At 36.4% G+C, this 16,811-nt stretch overlaps 2 protein-coding genes across 2 annotated transcripts; both read left to right on the top strand.

The window, feature by feature from the left end:
• The first annotated feature begins 7,927 nt into the window (after positions 1–7,927).
• On the top strand, positions 7,928–12,017 carry LOC104214359 (pectinesterase-like). The gene is made up of 3 exons (XM_009764014.2): positions 7,928–8,431; positions 8,986–9,345; positions 11,219–12,017. Exons 1-3 carry the CDS (start codon positions 7,936–7,938, stop codon positions 11,920–11,922), a joined length of 1,560 nt encoding a protein of 519 aa, XP_009762316.1. The 5' UTR covers positions 7,928–7,935; the 3' UTR covers positions 11,923–12,017.
• A 454-nt stretch (positions 12,018–12,471) lies between these two features.
• LOC104214360 (pectinesterase-like) lies at positions 12,472–15,987 on the top strand. The gene is made up of 3 exons (XM_009764015.2): positions 12,472–13,704; positions 14,037–14,801; positions 15,247–15,987. Exons 1-3 carry the CDS (start codon positions 12,699–12,701, stop codon positions 15,516–15,518), a joined length of 2,043 nt encoding a protein of 680 aa, XP_009762317.1. The 5' UTR covers positions 12,472–12,698; the 3' UTR covers positions 15,519–15,987.
• The last annotated feature ends 824 nt before the right edge of the window (positions 15,988–16,811 follow it).

The following is a 16,811-nucleotide window of genomic DNA, read 5'->3' on the forward strand; positions in this document are numbered from 1 at the left end:
TGCATAAGATTCTCCGATAGGGGTGAGAGCCTTTCCTCGTTTCAGCAACCTCTCGTTCCTAAATGCCTGATTTGGCCTAAAACCTGATCCAGGAGGTTTCTTGTGTGCTCATGGGGGTGGATAGGCATTTTGTGAAGCTGGGTACTTGGAGAGTGAAGCATGTTTTTGGGAGTCCCGTGGAGAGAAGTAGTGTTGGAAAAATATAGCTGGACGACGAGTGATGGAGCTTCTCGGGTGGCTGGGAAAACTGTCATAAGTGGGTAGATATGGAGAGTATGGAGGATCTTCCATTATTGTGTTAGGTGTTTGGGTAAGGATAGAGTTCAGGAAGCTAGGCGGTGGCGGGGGTGGTGCTTTCCCAGTCATCCATGCCCGATACATGTCTGCCACATGCTGTCTCAACATTTTTACCTCTTCTACCAACCCGTAGTCCTGTTCAACCAGCTGTTTTCGGGCATTGGTACCAACCCACTCAGTTCTGTTGTTCTCTGCCATTGTCTTTTGCCTTTGTGTTGCAGGGAAGTGTTACTTTAGTACCACAACCAACACCTTTCTGGAGATTGAAAGAGAACAAAATGGGAGCAACCCGGTAGCGTTAGGGTTTTCAACAGATAGGAAAACACACATTGAGGATGCAATGCAACTAGACAGTTAACCCTTTCTATTATACATTTGCTTCAGTTACGTGCGTCATTCCGACTTCTTATAATTGTGCTCCTTTTGAACGCCTCCCAATCCTTCCTTTATTTTCTTTGTTTTCTCATTTTTTCTCTTTTCTATATATATATTTTTTTTCTTTTTGATAGTGGTCAAATCTTATATGGATTGCCTACGTATCATGTCCCCGCATGAATCAGACCGTGCGTAGTTCTGATAGATAAGTGCCAAAATGACTGATAAAATTTTTGATTTTCTTTTTTTTCAAATTTTCCATTAAAGAAAAATGTGTTTATTGAAACGACCCATTACAATATTAACGGACTCTAAAAGACATTGTCATCAAAATGGCAATACAACTTAAAAATAGACTAACAGATTCTGACTGACAAGTACTCCCTTTTTTCTTTTCTTTTTTTTTTTAAAAAAAAAATCATAAAATATCCGGTCTTGTCAATACGGCTTTTCAGCACTTCGAAGAAGATTTAAAGGTTGTGTTTGCTAACCAGTCAAAACCTTAAAAATGACCAAAGGTGGTGTTTATGCAAAGTCAGCCTTTCGGTGTCCCTTTTTGGGAACATTCGGCTATTTTTGACAAGAATGGTATCACCCGACTTATTTATGACGAAAATTAAAATTTTGACATTTTTGGCTATTTTTACAAAAAAAGGAGTACTTGTCAGTCATAGTCTGTTAGTCTATTTTCTAATCGCCTCTGTCAGTCAGAGCTGTCACACCTCCTTTTACCCGCGCCACCGCAAAGGGGCGCAGAGGGAGTTTTTCCAATTAAAGGACAATTGAAACGGGATTTATTTATTTATTTCAGAGTCGCCACTTGGGAGATTTATGGTGTCCCAAGTCACCGGTTGAATCCCGAATCGAGAAAAGGATTGACTCTATGTTACAGTCCGCGAACCAGAAATCTAAGTAAGGAATTATGTTAACCCGGGAGAAAGTGTTAGGCATTCCCGAGTTCCGTGGTTCTAGCACGGTCGCTCAACTGTCATATTCGGCTTATTTATCTGATTTTAATACATGTTGAACCTATGTGCAAGTTTTAACTCTTTACCGCTTTTATTATTATTATTTTTAACGAGAATTGCGACGTCGTGAAAATACATCTCGAACCACGTCACATCAATGCACCCGTGGTTATTGACACATTTCAACTCTATCGAGATTTGGATTTGGGTCACATAAATGTGCACCCGAGTTTAAGAAAGTAAATTATTAAAGGCGCGCCTAAAGCGACTAGCGGATCATTATTTTGGGAAAGGCCCTGGAATTTTGCTAAACGGCTCATCCCGAAGTCTAAGTATTTAAAATAACCATTTATTGAGGGCCCCGCCGTTTGTACGTTTTATTTGGCGAGGCTCGTATCATTTTATTTTATTAAAAAGCCAACCTAAAAGTGACTACGATTTTCTATTTGTCTCTAAAATAAAATAAAATCCTAATTAATTATTGTGAGATAATGAGATCCACCACCTATCCCTTGGGTATTATCAGTCCATCTTCCATTTAATCTTAGACCCAAATAGCCCAAGCTGTGTGACCTAAGACGCCTCAACTGACCAGGCTTTGGAGGACAGATCGGGAGATCGATTCCCTGAGCTGGGCAACCCGTGTTTTTCCTAAACTATAACCAAACATCTCTGGAAACTGGGTCATCGGCAGCCCAGTCATGTAAGGCCCAACAGCAGGCCCAGATCTGTTACACTTATTTCAAATTACTTCATATATGCTCAAATAGTTCACAACAAAATAACCAATTCATACAAGCCAGCTAAAGGTCCAATTCAAAATAAGGTATTATTCAAATCACTACTACTAGATTAACACTCAAACACATTAATACTTCGAACCAGCTGGACTACGGAATTGAATCAACGAGACACAGACCTCTTTTAAACTTGTCTTTCTTCTTTACGATCACTGGAAACAAATTCATGCTTAACAATACTCATTTAAACTAACACTAACAATTAACAATTGGAAACTAACATTATTCGCTACCACATTACAACATACTGGACTATTTAGAGTATACAGTTAACCTGAAAGTCTATGCCACTGAATTCAGTGTTTAACTACCAAATCTATAATCGAATAAGGTGAGATTACTGATCCCATATAGTCCTCGTTAAGTACACATTCCACAGCTTCAAATTTCATCGAGTGTTAATCATCTCAAAACATATTTCAACTATCATTTATAATGGAATAACAACAGACGCCTCATCCAGCGAGCAACTGCCCAAATACTTTATTTCATGCTTAATCTCAGAGTTACATCATCAGTGAGTTCATGTGTGTACCTGGTATGTAGAACAGAAAAATGGGGTAAGCAATCAGCAACAGCAAACAGCAAAATACAGCAGCAGAAAGTCCAACACAGTAGCTTCAACACCTCAATCCAGAAATCCCAGCAACACGGAGAAAACTAGTAAAAATGGAGAAGAAAAATAGTCCGAAAATCTCTTTTTGTTTTCTCTTTCTAGCTTTGAACTCTCTCTGGTGTTCTTCCACTCTCAATATTTCAGAAAATTTGGTTCTATCTTTTTTACTCTCTCCAGAATGAATTTTGTCCCTGTATATCTACTGTATCCAGAATGTATATCGAGTGTATACCTCTCTCTCCGCCCCCTTCTTTTTTTCTTCCCCTCTATTTTTTCCTCTTTTTTTGAACCCCCTTCTTCCTAAATTTTATTTTCTATTTATAGCAAAATTTTCGAATTTTTCAGATTTGTTTTTTTATTATTTTATTATTTTTTTAATTAAAAGAAATCCACTTACAAATTGCTTTTATTTTTTTAGAAAACGAAATCCCACCTTTATTTACTTTTATTTTTAAAATTCCAACTTTAATTACTTTTATCTTATTTAAAATCCCACTTTTTATTTTTTTTAAAAGAGAATCTCACTTTATTTAACTTTTCTTTAAAAAAACAAACCACTTTCTTTTCCTTTTTCTTTTAAAAATGCTACATTCATTTACTTTAAATTTTTTAAATTTTCAGATACCTTTATATTTAGTTTTTAATTCCAACCTTCTTTTACTTTTTAATTTTTTAAAATTTCCACAAAACTTTTTATTTTTTTTAATTTTCTACATTCTTTTACCTTTTTTTAAAAAAAAAAAAAGAGAATTCCACCTATTTTTACTTTTATTTTTTTTATTCAATACTTCCCTTTTTCTTATTTTTTAAATCATTCCCGAAATATTTTTTTTTAAAAAAAATAATATTTTCGGATTGTTTTTTTTTTATAAAAAAAAACAAAAAAAAAATATTAATAGTGATAATTCACCTTTTAAACTTTTTTTATATTTTTATCCTATAATAAAAAGTATAATAAAGCTAAAATAATAGTAGGTTAAAACCCCCTAAAATATTTACATAAAAGAAGTGATAAAAAATTAAATGTTGTCAAAAATTAGGTGTTCACAATACCTATCCTCTATTTGGGCACGCTTCTCCTCGGAAGCAGCAACCTCTGAAGTCTTGGAATTCAAGGCTGCCTCCAAGTTATTCACTCACTCAAGGGAGGCAGTCTCGCGCTCGGCAACAGCAAACACGACATACTGGACTTCAGACCGTTTATCCTTAGCTTCTTGGAATTGAAATTTTAATTGAGAAGCTTCTTGGCTAAGGGATAACACCTCCTGCTCGTTAAGCCGTAATTGGTCCTCGAGATCACTTGATTCGGCAGCCTTCGCTTCTAAAACTGGGAGGCGCGCGATGATTATATCCCTCTCGGCCAGCAGTCGATCCCTCTCGAAATTAAGCTTTTCTTTATTGAGGGTCAATTTCCAAAGGTCCTCGAAATCAAGGAAGTTGGCATGCAAAGCAAAAACCCAAATTAGATACTCTGTCATAGCAAGTCGAGAAGAAATAAGCAATAAAGAGAATAAGTATGTTACAGTTGTTGCTTGTGCATTGCATTGTTTAACAAACACTCTCCCGAGAGAGAGTGCATCTTCTTCTTATCCTTTTCTGAAGCCAACGGCTTCAGATAATTAGCAAGTTCCACCGGTCGGGACAACAGATGGCAGTTAGTAGATACCGAGAGGTTGGAACTCCTCCTCCTGGGGGATCTGCAGAAGGGGAAGAATAGTTGTGCCCCAAATTCCCATGGTCTGGGGACTAGGGAGGAGGGGTATCCTCCTCCCGGGTTCTGCAGCTGGTGGGGGTGATGTAGCAGTTGCTGGTGATGAAGGTATGACAGGCACGGAAGGAGATGAAACTGATGGTATTGTGGGATGAGAAGCAACTACGGCGGAGGCAGCTCTGGTTGGTGGTTGCTCGCCAACTAAAAATAGAAGAGGCCCGCTACTCAGCCTCATAGTATCGGGAGCAGCAACTGGGACCGAAAAGGGAGAATTGGCATTCTCTACTAAGTCAAACTCTCCCCAAAGCGCTTGGGCATCGTCCTCGGTTGGGGTTATAAGCTCTTCAGATTGAGCATTATGTTGAGCTGATGAAGGTCGTTGTCTCCTTTGTAGGGAATCCCCTTCATCACTGGCTTCCCAATCATCATTGATAACCACAGTGGTTGCGGCTGGCTCGGGTGTGGCCTTCTTCACTTTCTTATTCTTCTTCTCGGCCGAAGAAGAATGCCGCCCTTTTGGTTGCTTGTTCTCCGACCGGGAACTCCGAGAGGAGGCGCTTGCACCGGATACAGATCCGATGGCGCATGTTTGGGTAAGAGCCTCCTTCAGCAACCTCGCAACCTCTATGACAATCAATCAAAACATCCTCCTCAGGGATGGTAACACAGCCATGTGGGAGACATGAATCCAACAAAAAGTGAGGTTAACCAGTTTTCTTATGCACAAAGATGATATGAGGGCAGAATCGATTTTATGAGTTAACTTACCATGATACTTGGCCCTCCATCCGTATTTGAGGGCCAACTCTTTCCACCGGCTGGTCTTAGGCGTGGTGATGTCCATAATCTTCTAAACCCAACGGTCCAAGCCTTCAACCCTTGGAGGTGTCCACTGAGCTACTGAAATAATGAAAAGAGAAGGATCATAAACGACATGAAACAGCCTTTTTAGAATAAAAACAGACTTTGAACTTACGTGTACGAGTCCAGGACTCAGGGAAAGATAGAGTTATGGATGGGATGATATCCCTGGTGGCAACAACGACAAACCACTCCATCCATCCACGGTCGTTTTCGTCTTCCATGCTGGTGAACAAAGTATGGTGGTCTCATTTGCTAAAATTTATTACTCCTCCACGGAAAATCTTGGGGGAGTAAAGATTCATCAGGCGAGCCAAGATGAGCAGATTCATCATGCGAGCCAAGATGAGCTCCTCCTTCGTCACCTAGCACAACCGCCATAGACATGCCACCGTTCGCCATACCGAAGAGCCTACATGTGCCAAACAAATCTGGTATTTATGGCACAACTCCAAAATCATGAGGTCAAGTCCCCCGCTCATATAAAACGCACCCAAAGTGAACGTATACGTATAAATATACCTGAAGCCCTTATTAGTGAAGATTACTCGCTCCACCAGTTCGGGAGCAATGATGTTCAGGTCATGGCAATCACATTCCTCCTTCATTGCACGAATGCTGGAAGGGCGGATAGAATAAGGATATATGCCAACAGCCTCAGTGCGAGAACTTGAAGAAGGGAACTTCTCTTCGAAGTCTTTGGCTGTGTTGAGTTGTTTAGAGATGATGGTGCTCACCGTGGGAGGATCAATATCAACATCAATTTCTTTATCTTTGTTCTTCTTCGGGCCCCCACTGAAGAGAAGACTGGAGTTCTAGGGAGAGTTATTAACAGAAACCATGATCGACAAAAGATGATGAGAGTTCTTTGAAGAAGATTAAAGAAAGACGAAAGCATCGAAGAGTAGAATGCAAAGAAATTGAGAGAGTTTGTAAAACTGTTAAGTGTAAAAGAAGAAGAATGAGGCGCATAAGTAAAGGAATATGCGGCTAAAATCGTGGTCATGATTACCTCGAGAACCGGCAAAAATATTATTAAATCATGGAGTAACACATGTTCCGGGTATTAAATGCAAAGAGACGTGCATCTTATAAAGCATCAGAAACTTTTCAGAAGGGTTCAAAAAAATTTCCGCCAATAAAGGAATCTTCACCAACTTCCCGGTGGCACAAAGATGTGCCACCAGAAAGTAGAGGGACTATCTGTGTAGGACAAAATCGGTTTACATTAAATAATCGAATGACATAATGACACGTGGAACCGGGAATAGACGAAAGACGAAGCAAGTGGAAACCAAGGCCGAGGACAATAGCTTTGGTTGACATCGGGTTGGCCCCGAAGGAAACATTATCAACGAGAGCAAACAAATATTTGCGACCAGATGACATTCAATGAAGAATATTCCTTAATATTAAATACACATCTGTTACAGAGAATTGTGGCATTCATGACATGCTGTTATATATTCATCAATGGCTATTGTCATTTAAGTGGGGCTTGATCCTAGGACCTTGTTCCCTATGTATAGCTATAAATAGTGGCTTCAACAACCATAGTAAGGAACGAAAATTCTGACAAACTTATGCTACACATTATTCCAAGCTAAATAATATTTTTTTTCCTGTTTAACGATATTCTTATTGCTGTCTTCGGAAGCTTTGTTCCCGGTTTCAAGTTGTCTGCTATTTTATCTTGATTTGAATGCTAAGTTTTGCATTTTGTTTAATTTATTTATTATTTTGAGATCAAATCGATTTGTTTGTCTATAAACCACGTTATCAATCCAACTGTACCGTTTTTACAGGTAAACATTATCTCAACCAGATCTAATTATCCAATGGTCAGTGAAGCAGGCCAGCTATTATGGAAGAATTCTAGTATTAGTATGAGTTACGTACTTGAGTGGTACTATACATTTTCAGAATCGTTCTCCTCCCATTTACAGAATGCACCTTTCTTTTTTCCCTTTTAATCTTGATGGAGAACCCTTCCTAATTGCAAATGGAATTTAAATATTAAGGTTGAAAGTTTCAAAGTTCACTAGGTACAGCTTGACTTTGCTTGCAGATCGATGTTTATATTTTGCATAATAAGAAATAAATTGCAACCACCGAGAATCAATATTAAGAAGATATTACCGTAATAAAATAGCACCTCTTTTCAACAGCATGGCATGCAAGTTGCCATGATCAACACAACTATATTGTTTACGAAATGAACAATTGTTTTATGAAACTCATTGCTATATAAATGCATGTTTCAGATAAGTAGTATTCATACCCAATAAACCTAATCGTTTATTTGCCATGGCATTCACACATTCTCTCCTTGTATGCTTCTTACTTCAATTCTTCTTCTCTGCTTCTCATGCATCTCTCTCTTCTGATGAAATTTGCAGCAACACCCCTTTTCCTAACTTATGCAAATCTTTACTCCCTCAGAATAATTCTATTGATATTTATGACTCAGGAAGGCTCTCCATCCAGATTTCCCTTTCAACAACTAGTCAGATTCTTAAATCAATCAATGATTTTCTCAATCCGATTAATCTATTACTGCCTAAAAGCACCAGTTCTGCTCTCCAAGATTGCAAGTTCCTCCTTGGCCTAAACGTTGATTTATTATCTAATGCTGCTGCCCTTACTAAGAAACCAAAAGATTTCCTTGAGAATACAGAAGCAGATGATGTAGTAACTTGGCTTAGTGCAACCATAACCAATAAACAAACTTGTTTGGATGGTCTTCTAGTTGCACCTTCAATTTTACAGGTTTCTAAGTTGATTACACCCTTAATTTCTAAAGGTACGCCGTAGTGTTGAAATCTTTGACAATCATGTTAAGAGTGCAAACTTTTTGTTTACTCCCTCTTGTCCAATTTAATTGATTTTTGGCCCTTTTTTTTTTTGTCCACAATATTTGATTTTCTCAGCTATCAAAAAGGAATTAACTTCTTTTTCCCAAAGTTGTCCTTGGAGTGTCTTAGAATATCTGCTATATTTTCAATAAAAATATAGAATAAAGGTTAATATGGTTAATTTCATTATTAATTAATGTTAAAAGTTAAATTCTTTAATATACATAAAAACAACCAAAAAATCAATTAACGTGTACCGAAATGAGTACTTAATTATATTACTATGTCTCAGCACGCCCCCTTATATGTGAGTGATTTTTTTTATTAACCAGATACGTGAAAATATATGTTGTTTTTGCTTTTTGGGCGACGGTCTGATTTGAACCTAGGACCTCTTGTCTCCTTTGATACCATGTTACATTGTATGACTACCTTATCTCAAAGTTTAAACCGTTAAAAGAAACGTATTTTTAATTTACTCAATTACATTATGTCTCAACAGGAAGCATGACGTGTAGCGTGTCACTCGCGCTCTTTAAGAATGGGTGGAATCCTGATTCTATTTTAGGGAAGGTAATAAGTTGGAGTATGCTGAAAATTAGCCAAAAGGTAGTAGTAAATCCTGATGGAACTGGGGATTATACTACTATCAATGATGCAATCGCAGCTGCCCCGGACAATTGCCCAGCAAATGAAGGCTATTACCAGATATATGTGGTTGCTGGTGTATACCATGAGTATGTTTCTATTGCTAACAACAAGAAGTATTTGATGATGGTTGGTGATGGCATAGACAAGGCTATAATCACTGGGAATAGAAATGTACCTAATGGATGGACAACTTTCAATTCTGCCACTTTTGGTAAGTTCTTACCATCGAAATATGGAGTATTAAATTATTAATCCATCTTTTATCAATATGTAGAACTGAAAAACCAAATCTTTTATGGTTTATTAAATATCAGACTGCGGAACATATTACGTTTTTCGGTGCATATCTAAACACATCATATGGGGTTGACATATAATATTATAGTTTTAAGGAAGACAAAATTAATGCCATGCATGCAGTTCCCCATGTTCTTCAATTCGCTAATGGATTATATATTTTATTAAAGTCTTATCTTGTTTAAACTTCTTAAATAACAACATGCTTGTCATCTAAATCTCCAAGGATTCTTTACTATATAAAGCCAGTTGTATATATAGAATTACTATACTATTATATTATCACCGAGACACCGACGAAAATTTAGGAGTTAAGGATTTGAAGTTAGTTGGGGGAAGGGAGATAGAGGAAGCGAATAAGTATTCTCGAATCAATTACTGAAATGGTCACTCAACTTTCCCAAATTATCTCCTAAAGTCATTTTTCTTTCGTTTGTAACAACAAAGTCACTGAACTATGCTAATTGCACTCAGAAGGTCACTCAACTAGATTTTCCAAATTTTGAATTGTCAAATACCTATTTTACCCTCTAAATTATAAACATTTATATTCTTTTTATTTTATTTTAAACTTTTTAGTATTAACAAAAAAAATTCAAAAATTTATTTACACAATTCAGAGTGAAAGAAAATAAAGGTTGTAAAATATATATTCCATACACGTAATATAAAAATAATTATTTAAATAAAGCATTTTTATAATATACATTATATATTCTTGAAAATTATGCTCAATTATATTATTATGTTTCTACCAACTTTCCGACGACACAAAGTTATGTCACCGGAAAGCATGGGGACTTTATGTATAGGGTAAATTATGCTATGTTAAGTCGTGCATGGAATATATATAATATAATTGAGCATAATTTAAATACCTTCATTTAAATAATTAATTATTACGTGCATGGAATATATATTTTAAAACTTTTATTTTCTTTCATTCTGAATTGTGTAAATAAATTTTTGTTGTTAAACTAAAATTATTATTACTAACAAATTATTCTAATTATTTTTTTTATTATGCTCATTATTTTGTTATTCCAGCATTATATATGCTTAAATACTTTTTATTTTTTTAATTTATATATAATATTTATTTATTTTATAGGTAAGTCCATAATGTAAACTAAAAGGGAAAAATCATAATATTAAAAGTTAAAAATAAAATAAAAAGAAGATAAATATTTATAATTTAGAGGGTAAAATAGGTATTTGGCAATCCAAAATTTGAAAAATTTAGTTGAATGACCTTTTGAGTGCAATAGGCATAGCTCAGTGATTTTGTTGTTACAAACGAAAGAAAAATGACTTTAGGAGATAGTTTGGGATAATTGAGTGACCATTTGAGTAATGGACTCAAGTATTGTGCAATTATTTGGAAGGAAGTAGGAACTAGGCACCACTTTTCTTTTTAAGATTTAGCATAAACTTGATTTAACATGTTACATTAGATTACTTACAATTAAATATTTTATCAGAAAATCTATAATTATTCTTTCTATGGCATCTATCGAATTTCAAAAGTCAAACTTCTTAATTTTAACTATGAATTCTGACATAGAACTTTTAATTTTTTTGAAATAAAATTTACATATTTGAAATCTATATAAAAGTTACTATAAGTCATAATAATTAACAATTTAAAATATTTAAAAGGTATATGAAAAAGTTGCGAGGAAAATTTTGTTTGACTCTCAAATCCGAACAGTGCCACATAAATTGTCATGCACACACGAGATAAACTATTTTTTTATGGTTCTAAGTAGCGTTTGATACACATGCAGCTGTAGATGGACAAGGATTTGTGGCAGTAAACATTACCTTTAAGAATACAGCAGGAGCAGCAAAATTCCAAGCAGTAGCCGTTAGGAATAGTGCTGATCTATCCGCATTCTACCACTGCAGCTTTGAAGGGTATCAAGACACTCTGTACACACATTCCCTGAGACAATTCTACAAAGACTGTAATATCTATGGGACTATAGATTTCATATTCGGAAATGCAGCAGTTGTTTTCCAAAACTGTAACATATATCCACGCCTTCCATTGCGCGGCCAGTTTAATGCAATTACAGCACAGGGCAGAACAGACATTAACCAGAACACAGGCATATCCATTCACAAATGTACCATTACTCCCGCTTCTGACTTAGCTTCGTATAATGGCAGTAATCCAGTACGGACATACTTAGGCAGGCCATGGAAAGAGTATTCGCGAACTGTTTGTATGCAATCATTTATGGACAGTTTTATTCATCCTGATGGTTGGTCGATTTGGACAGGAGATTTTGCGTTAAGTACATTGTGTTATGCTGAATATAAGAACACGGGCCCAGGATCGGATACCAGTAACAGGGTTACTTGGCCTGGTTATCGTGGTGAGATTAACTTCCTGGATGCATCTTATTTCACTGTCTCCAATTTTATAGTGGGGAATTATTGGCTGCCTTGGACTGGAGTCCCTTACACTGGTGGTTTATATTTATAAGCAAGATTTTTTTATTGACTTTTTCTTTAATTTGGTTGTGTTCTTAATTCAGTTAATTCCAAGTATCACTGTATCTTCTTTATTTGTTAGTTTGCCAGTTTGGTTCTTTGAATTTATATAAAAAGTTCATTAATTCAAGAAAAGATGTCAAGTCAATAAAATACTGGAATTAACTGTGTTATTGTCATTACATGAACAATTTATTACCTTCCATGTGTTAATTATTGAAAGTAGGAAATTTGTTTGGACTGAAGTTAACATTTTTTGGTCATTTACCCTGTAAACGTGTAAATAAACGTGTTCGTATCATTTGTATGCTTAAGGTTAAGTATTACTGTGTTTAAGCCGTGTAAAAAGTATGGTTAAAATGTACCCAAGGGACTACGGTTAAACATCAATGTTTTATCCCCCGTAACTTTAGGATTTGAAATTGATCAGTCAAAAAAAATAGGAGTCGGTGGACGGTGGTAAAAATCTCCTAGCTTTTTGGAAACTATAATAAGACACAAATTACCAACTTTCACTTTTATCCTCCGTCAATATGCTTGTTTCCCTCTAAGCTTCTGATCTAGAACAGAACAAAATTTGGGAAAATGCTATAACTTCTTTTCTCTTATTCGTTCCTTTTTTCAGCCATTTTGAGGAGAGGGTCAAGAGCAATTCTCCAGGCCCTTCTCCGTTACAATTTGGTAAAAGAACGCTAAGCAACAATATTTCCATTTATTTGTTTTACTATCTAATTCAACCAGAGTTAAAATTCCCATTAGAGATCAAACATGGCGGGAAATAATCGTAAGAGGAATGTCACGATTATCAGTGTATGTTCCTTAATCTTGGTGGCTATGGTAGTTGCAGTAGCCATAACCATGAAGGGAAAGGACTCAGATAATAATGGTCAAGATGTCACGACTTCGCAAAAAGCTATTGAATCCATTTGCCAAACAACACGTTATCAACATACATGTGTTGAGAGCCTGGAGTCCTCAGCTGAAGGCTCCTCAGATCCCAAAGAACTTATCCAAAAGTCATTTCAGGTGACAATGGAGAAAATTAAAGAAGCAATTGAGAATTCAACAATGTTGCAAAAACTCGAGAAGGATCCAAGAGCGAAACTTGCCCTGGAGAATTGTCAGAAGTTGGCATGGCAAGCCGTTAATGATCTAAATAGAACACACATCAAATTTGAGAGTTTTGAGTTCAATGATCTAAGTCATTGGATTGCTGATTTGAAGATTTGGTTAAGTGGTGCCATTACATATCAAGAAACTTGTTTGGATGGCTTTGAGAAAACCACTGGAGAGACAGAGGAGAAAATGAAAAGGGCATTGAATTCTTCGATGGAACTAACTAGCAATGCTCTTTACATGATCACTGAGATTTCATCTGTCTTCACAAGCCTCAATGCTGGCAGCTCTAGTCGTCGTCGTCGTCTCCTTTTCGACGAGGCCCCTGTCTTAGGTCATGGAAATGAGTTGTTGCCTGATTGGGTTGATATGAGAAGGCGCAGACTTCTTGCTGCTAAGGAAATCAAACCTGATATTGTTGTTGCCAAGGATGGATCAGGCAAATATAAGACTATTAACGAGGCTCTCAAAAACATCCCCAATAATAGAAACCAGACTTATGTTCTGTACATCAAACAGGGTATTTATAATGAGAAAGTAGAGTTTACTAGCTCTATGACTAATTTGATGGTCATTGGAGATGGTCCAACAAAGACAAGAATCACCGGGAACCAAAACTTCAAAGATGGCACTCCCACCTATCTCACCGCAACTGCAGGTAAGTTTTGGCACAATAAATATACAATATTATTATAAAATACCATTTAGTTTCATAACACGTACTCCCTCTGTTTCACTTTAATGACATTCTTAATTTCAAAATGAGTGATAACTTTTTATATTTACAAACTCTTCAATTTTAAACTTAAGCAATATAAATATAATGGGAGTTTTAAGGGCATTTTTGGTATGTGCGAAAAGCTTTTCACTGTTTCCTTAACTTAGTGGCAGTCAAACACTGATATTGTCTGATTCATTCAATAATATTGCAATTATTTTATTCTCTTCTTTGTTTGTTATTTTAATAGAAGATAAATGTGACTATTGTAGCTGTAATGGGAGATTATTTCATTGCTAAGGACATCGGGTTCGAGAACTCTGCTGGTCCAGAAAAACACCAAGCCGTAGCTTTGAGGGTGGCAGCAGATAAATCAATTTTTTACAACTGCCATATCGATGGCTACCAAGACACGCTCTGTGTCCACACCTATCGACAATTTTATCGAGATTGTGTGATCAGAGGCACCATAGACTTTGTTTTCGGCGATGGTGCTGCTGTGTTCCAAAACTGCACTCTCGCAGTAAGAAAACCTCTGAAAGAGCAGCATTGCATTGTCACAGCACAAGGAAGGACAGATGCACGCCAGCCGACAGGTCTTGTCTTTCAAAACTGCAGCATTGTGGCTGATTCTTCTTACAATGAGGTCAAGGGGGAAGTGAAAACATATCTTGGTCGTCCATGGAAAGAGTACTCAAGAACTATTATAATGGAATCTTCCATTGATGATTTGATTCAGCCAGAAGGATGGGTGGAATGGAATAAAACATTCGCTCTGAACACACTATTCTATACTGAATTCAACAATAGAGGGTCTGGTTCATCCAAAAAAGAACGTGTAAAATGGCAAGGCGTTAAGGAACTACAGATAAATCGTGTTCAACGATTCACGGCATCACAATTCCTAGATGGAGATGCATGGATACCATCTACTGGTATCCCTTATACACCTGGATTCTTCTTATCACCACCACAACAAGACACTTCTGTCGAATACTCACCTGTGGATGATGAAGAATACAAAGATTTGGGAAGCGGTAAAGACAAATCTTCTTATGAACCTAAGATTTAGACGGTTTTAGAAAAAAATTCAAAACAACTTCTTAAAAGATTTCTAAAAGAACTTTTTAAAAAATTCAATATTTAGATTTTCTTGAAAAAAAAATGTTTGGGTGGATATATATCTATATGTGTGCATGCATACATACACACACATGTACACAAAACTAGAAACTATTGATCATTAATAAAAATATGTGACTCCAACTTGTTTGGATTGAGGCGTAATTGTTGCAATTATTGTTGTTGTTATTAGTGTATGTTAGTCAGAAATATCCTTCAAAAACATAATTAAACTATTAATTGAAACCTTAAATAAGAATAGTGTAAGAATAGTACAAGATGTAAATACTAATTTTACGTTTTGAATAATTTTTTTTAAAAAAAAAAAAGAGCATAACTTTGTGAATATTACTCCAACAGTGGATCCAGTTGCAGCTCCAGTGGCAGCTCCGGTGGCAGCTCCCGCAGAATCTCCGAGAGAATCTTCTGCAGAAGCTCCGACGACAGAACTAGTAGTGGTAGAAGCTCCACAGTCAGAATCGCCAGTAAATTCTCCGGCAGAATCCCCAGAGGAATCTCCGGCAGCAGATTCAGAAGAATATCAGACAGACACACAAGCACCAAGCCCAGCGGAATCTCCGGCCGGAGAAGTATGGCTTAACACTAGTGATGAGAGTGACGGCAGCTCCTAATAACAAGAAAGCTATTGGGGCCTTGTTTATAAGCTTATTTTTTCTGAGGAGCTTGAGAAAAATCATATGGTTCTCTTCTTCTTGATTGGGAAATTCGTTCATTATGTGCATGATTCAATATGCTTGCTTCACCACCCAATCAACAATTGTTGCTACTATTTGGAGATATACAAGCCAATTGTTGCTAACAGCTCGAACATTTAAAAAAACTGTGTATAGGGAAGAAAAAAAAAAGAAAAAAAAACGAAGAAAAAAACAGTTCTTTTGTCGAAAAAAATGAATTTTGCAATTTTTCACATGCCATAATCTGACTTGTAATTATACCTTTTCTTTTTATTCTGTCTTCTAAGTTTTTATTTTTCTTTGAAGAGTTTTGCTTACTTCTTTAGGTAAATTAATCCAGGATTACTATGACAAATGGCTGAATATTTTAATTAGATGAAAATAGAAAAATACTTTTTGAGTTTTCTATTGTGTGTATTTTTTTCTAAATCTTGTTGATATTTTGCTACGTTAAATTAGTTCGTTTTTCTCAAGTTGGTTTTTCATATATAAAGGTTATAATTTATTTTATACTAGCAAGAGGATGATCGTGCTAAGCACGGACCCAACACTAAAACAGTTCAACACATTTAATCGAAAACTAATATATTATTGGCCCAAATTATGCCAGAAAGTTTGGTAGTTCACCTATTTGGCCGAAACACTCGTTGAGTTGCAGTTAACATAGCTTCATTCAACTAAAAAAAGATAGAACTACATTGCCATGATAGTTTACACACAAAATTTAAAGTCGAAAGATAACAAAATATTTTTAGTTCATCACTCATACAAAGGGACAAACTATCCAGAGCAGCAGTTGTACAGAGTTGCTATTTTCCTTCCACTACAAAGGTTTAAGTTTGACCTTCCGCTGAATAGAAGTCCAATACAAAACACATAACCTCTAATACCACCGACTAGCCTCAAATCAACCTTTCTCCATGACTCTACCACGATCACAAAAACTAGGCGATCAATTTAATCCTCACAAGCTCGTACTCACCACCCAGATACTAAAACCCGCTGCATCCCACACGTGGGCAACTGAAAGATCTACCAACACATCCGCATCCTCAGTCTGAACAACACATTGAGACAATGATCGAGCATTCATAGCCCCCTTGTAGCCCATCCGCAGCATCACAAACCGTCGGTGCATAGCTGATACTGAGCGTGCAACATCATATACGAGTGGATGTAAAGGAATGTAAGAACACGCTTCAAGCTGAATCAATGTCGCATGAAAAGGGA

This window comes from Nicotiana sylvestris, chromosome 1 (assembly GCF_000393655.2).
Source record: "Nicotiana sylvestris chromosome 1, ASM39365v2, whole genome shotgun sequence".
NCBI lineage: Eukaryota > Viridiplantae > Streptophyta > Magnoliopsida > Solanales > Solanaceae > Nicotiana > Nicotiana sylvestris.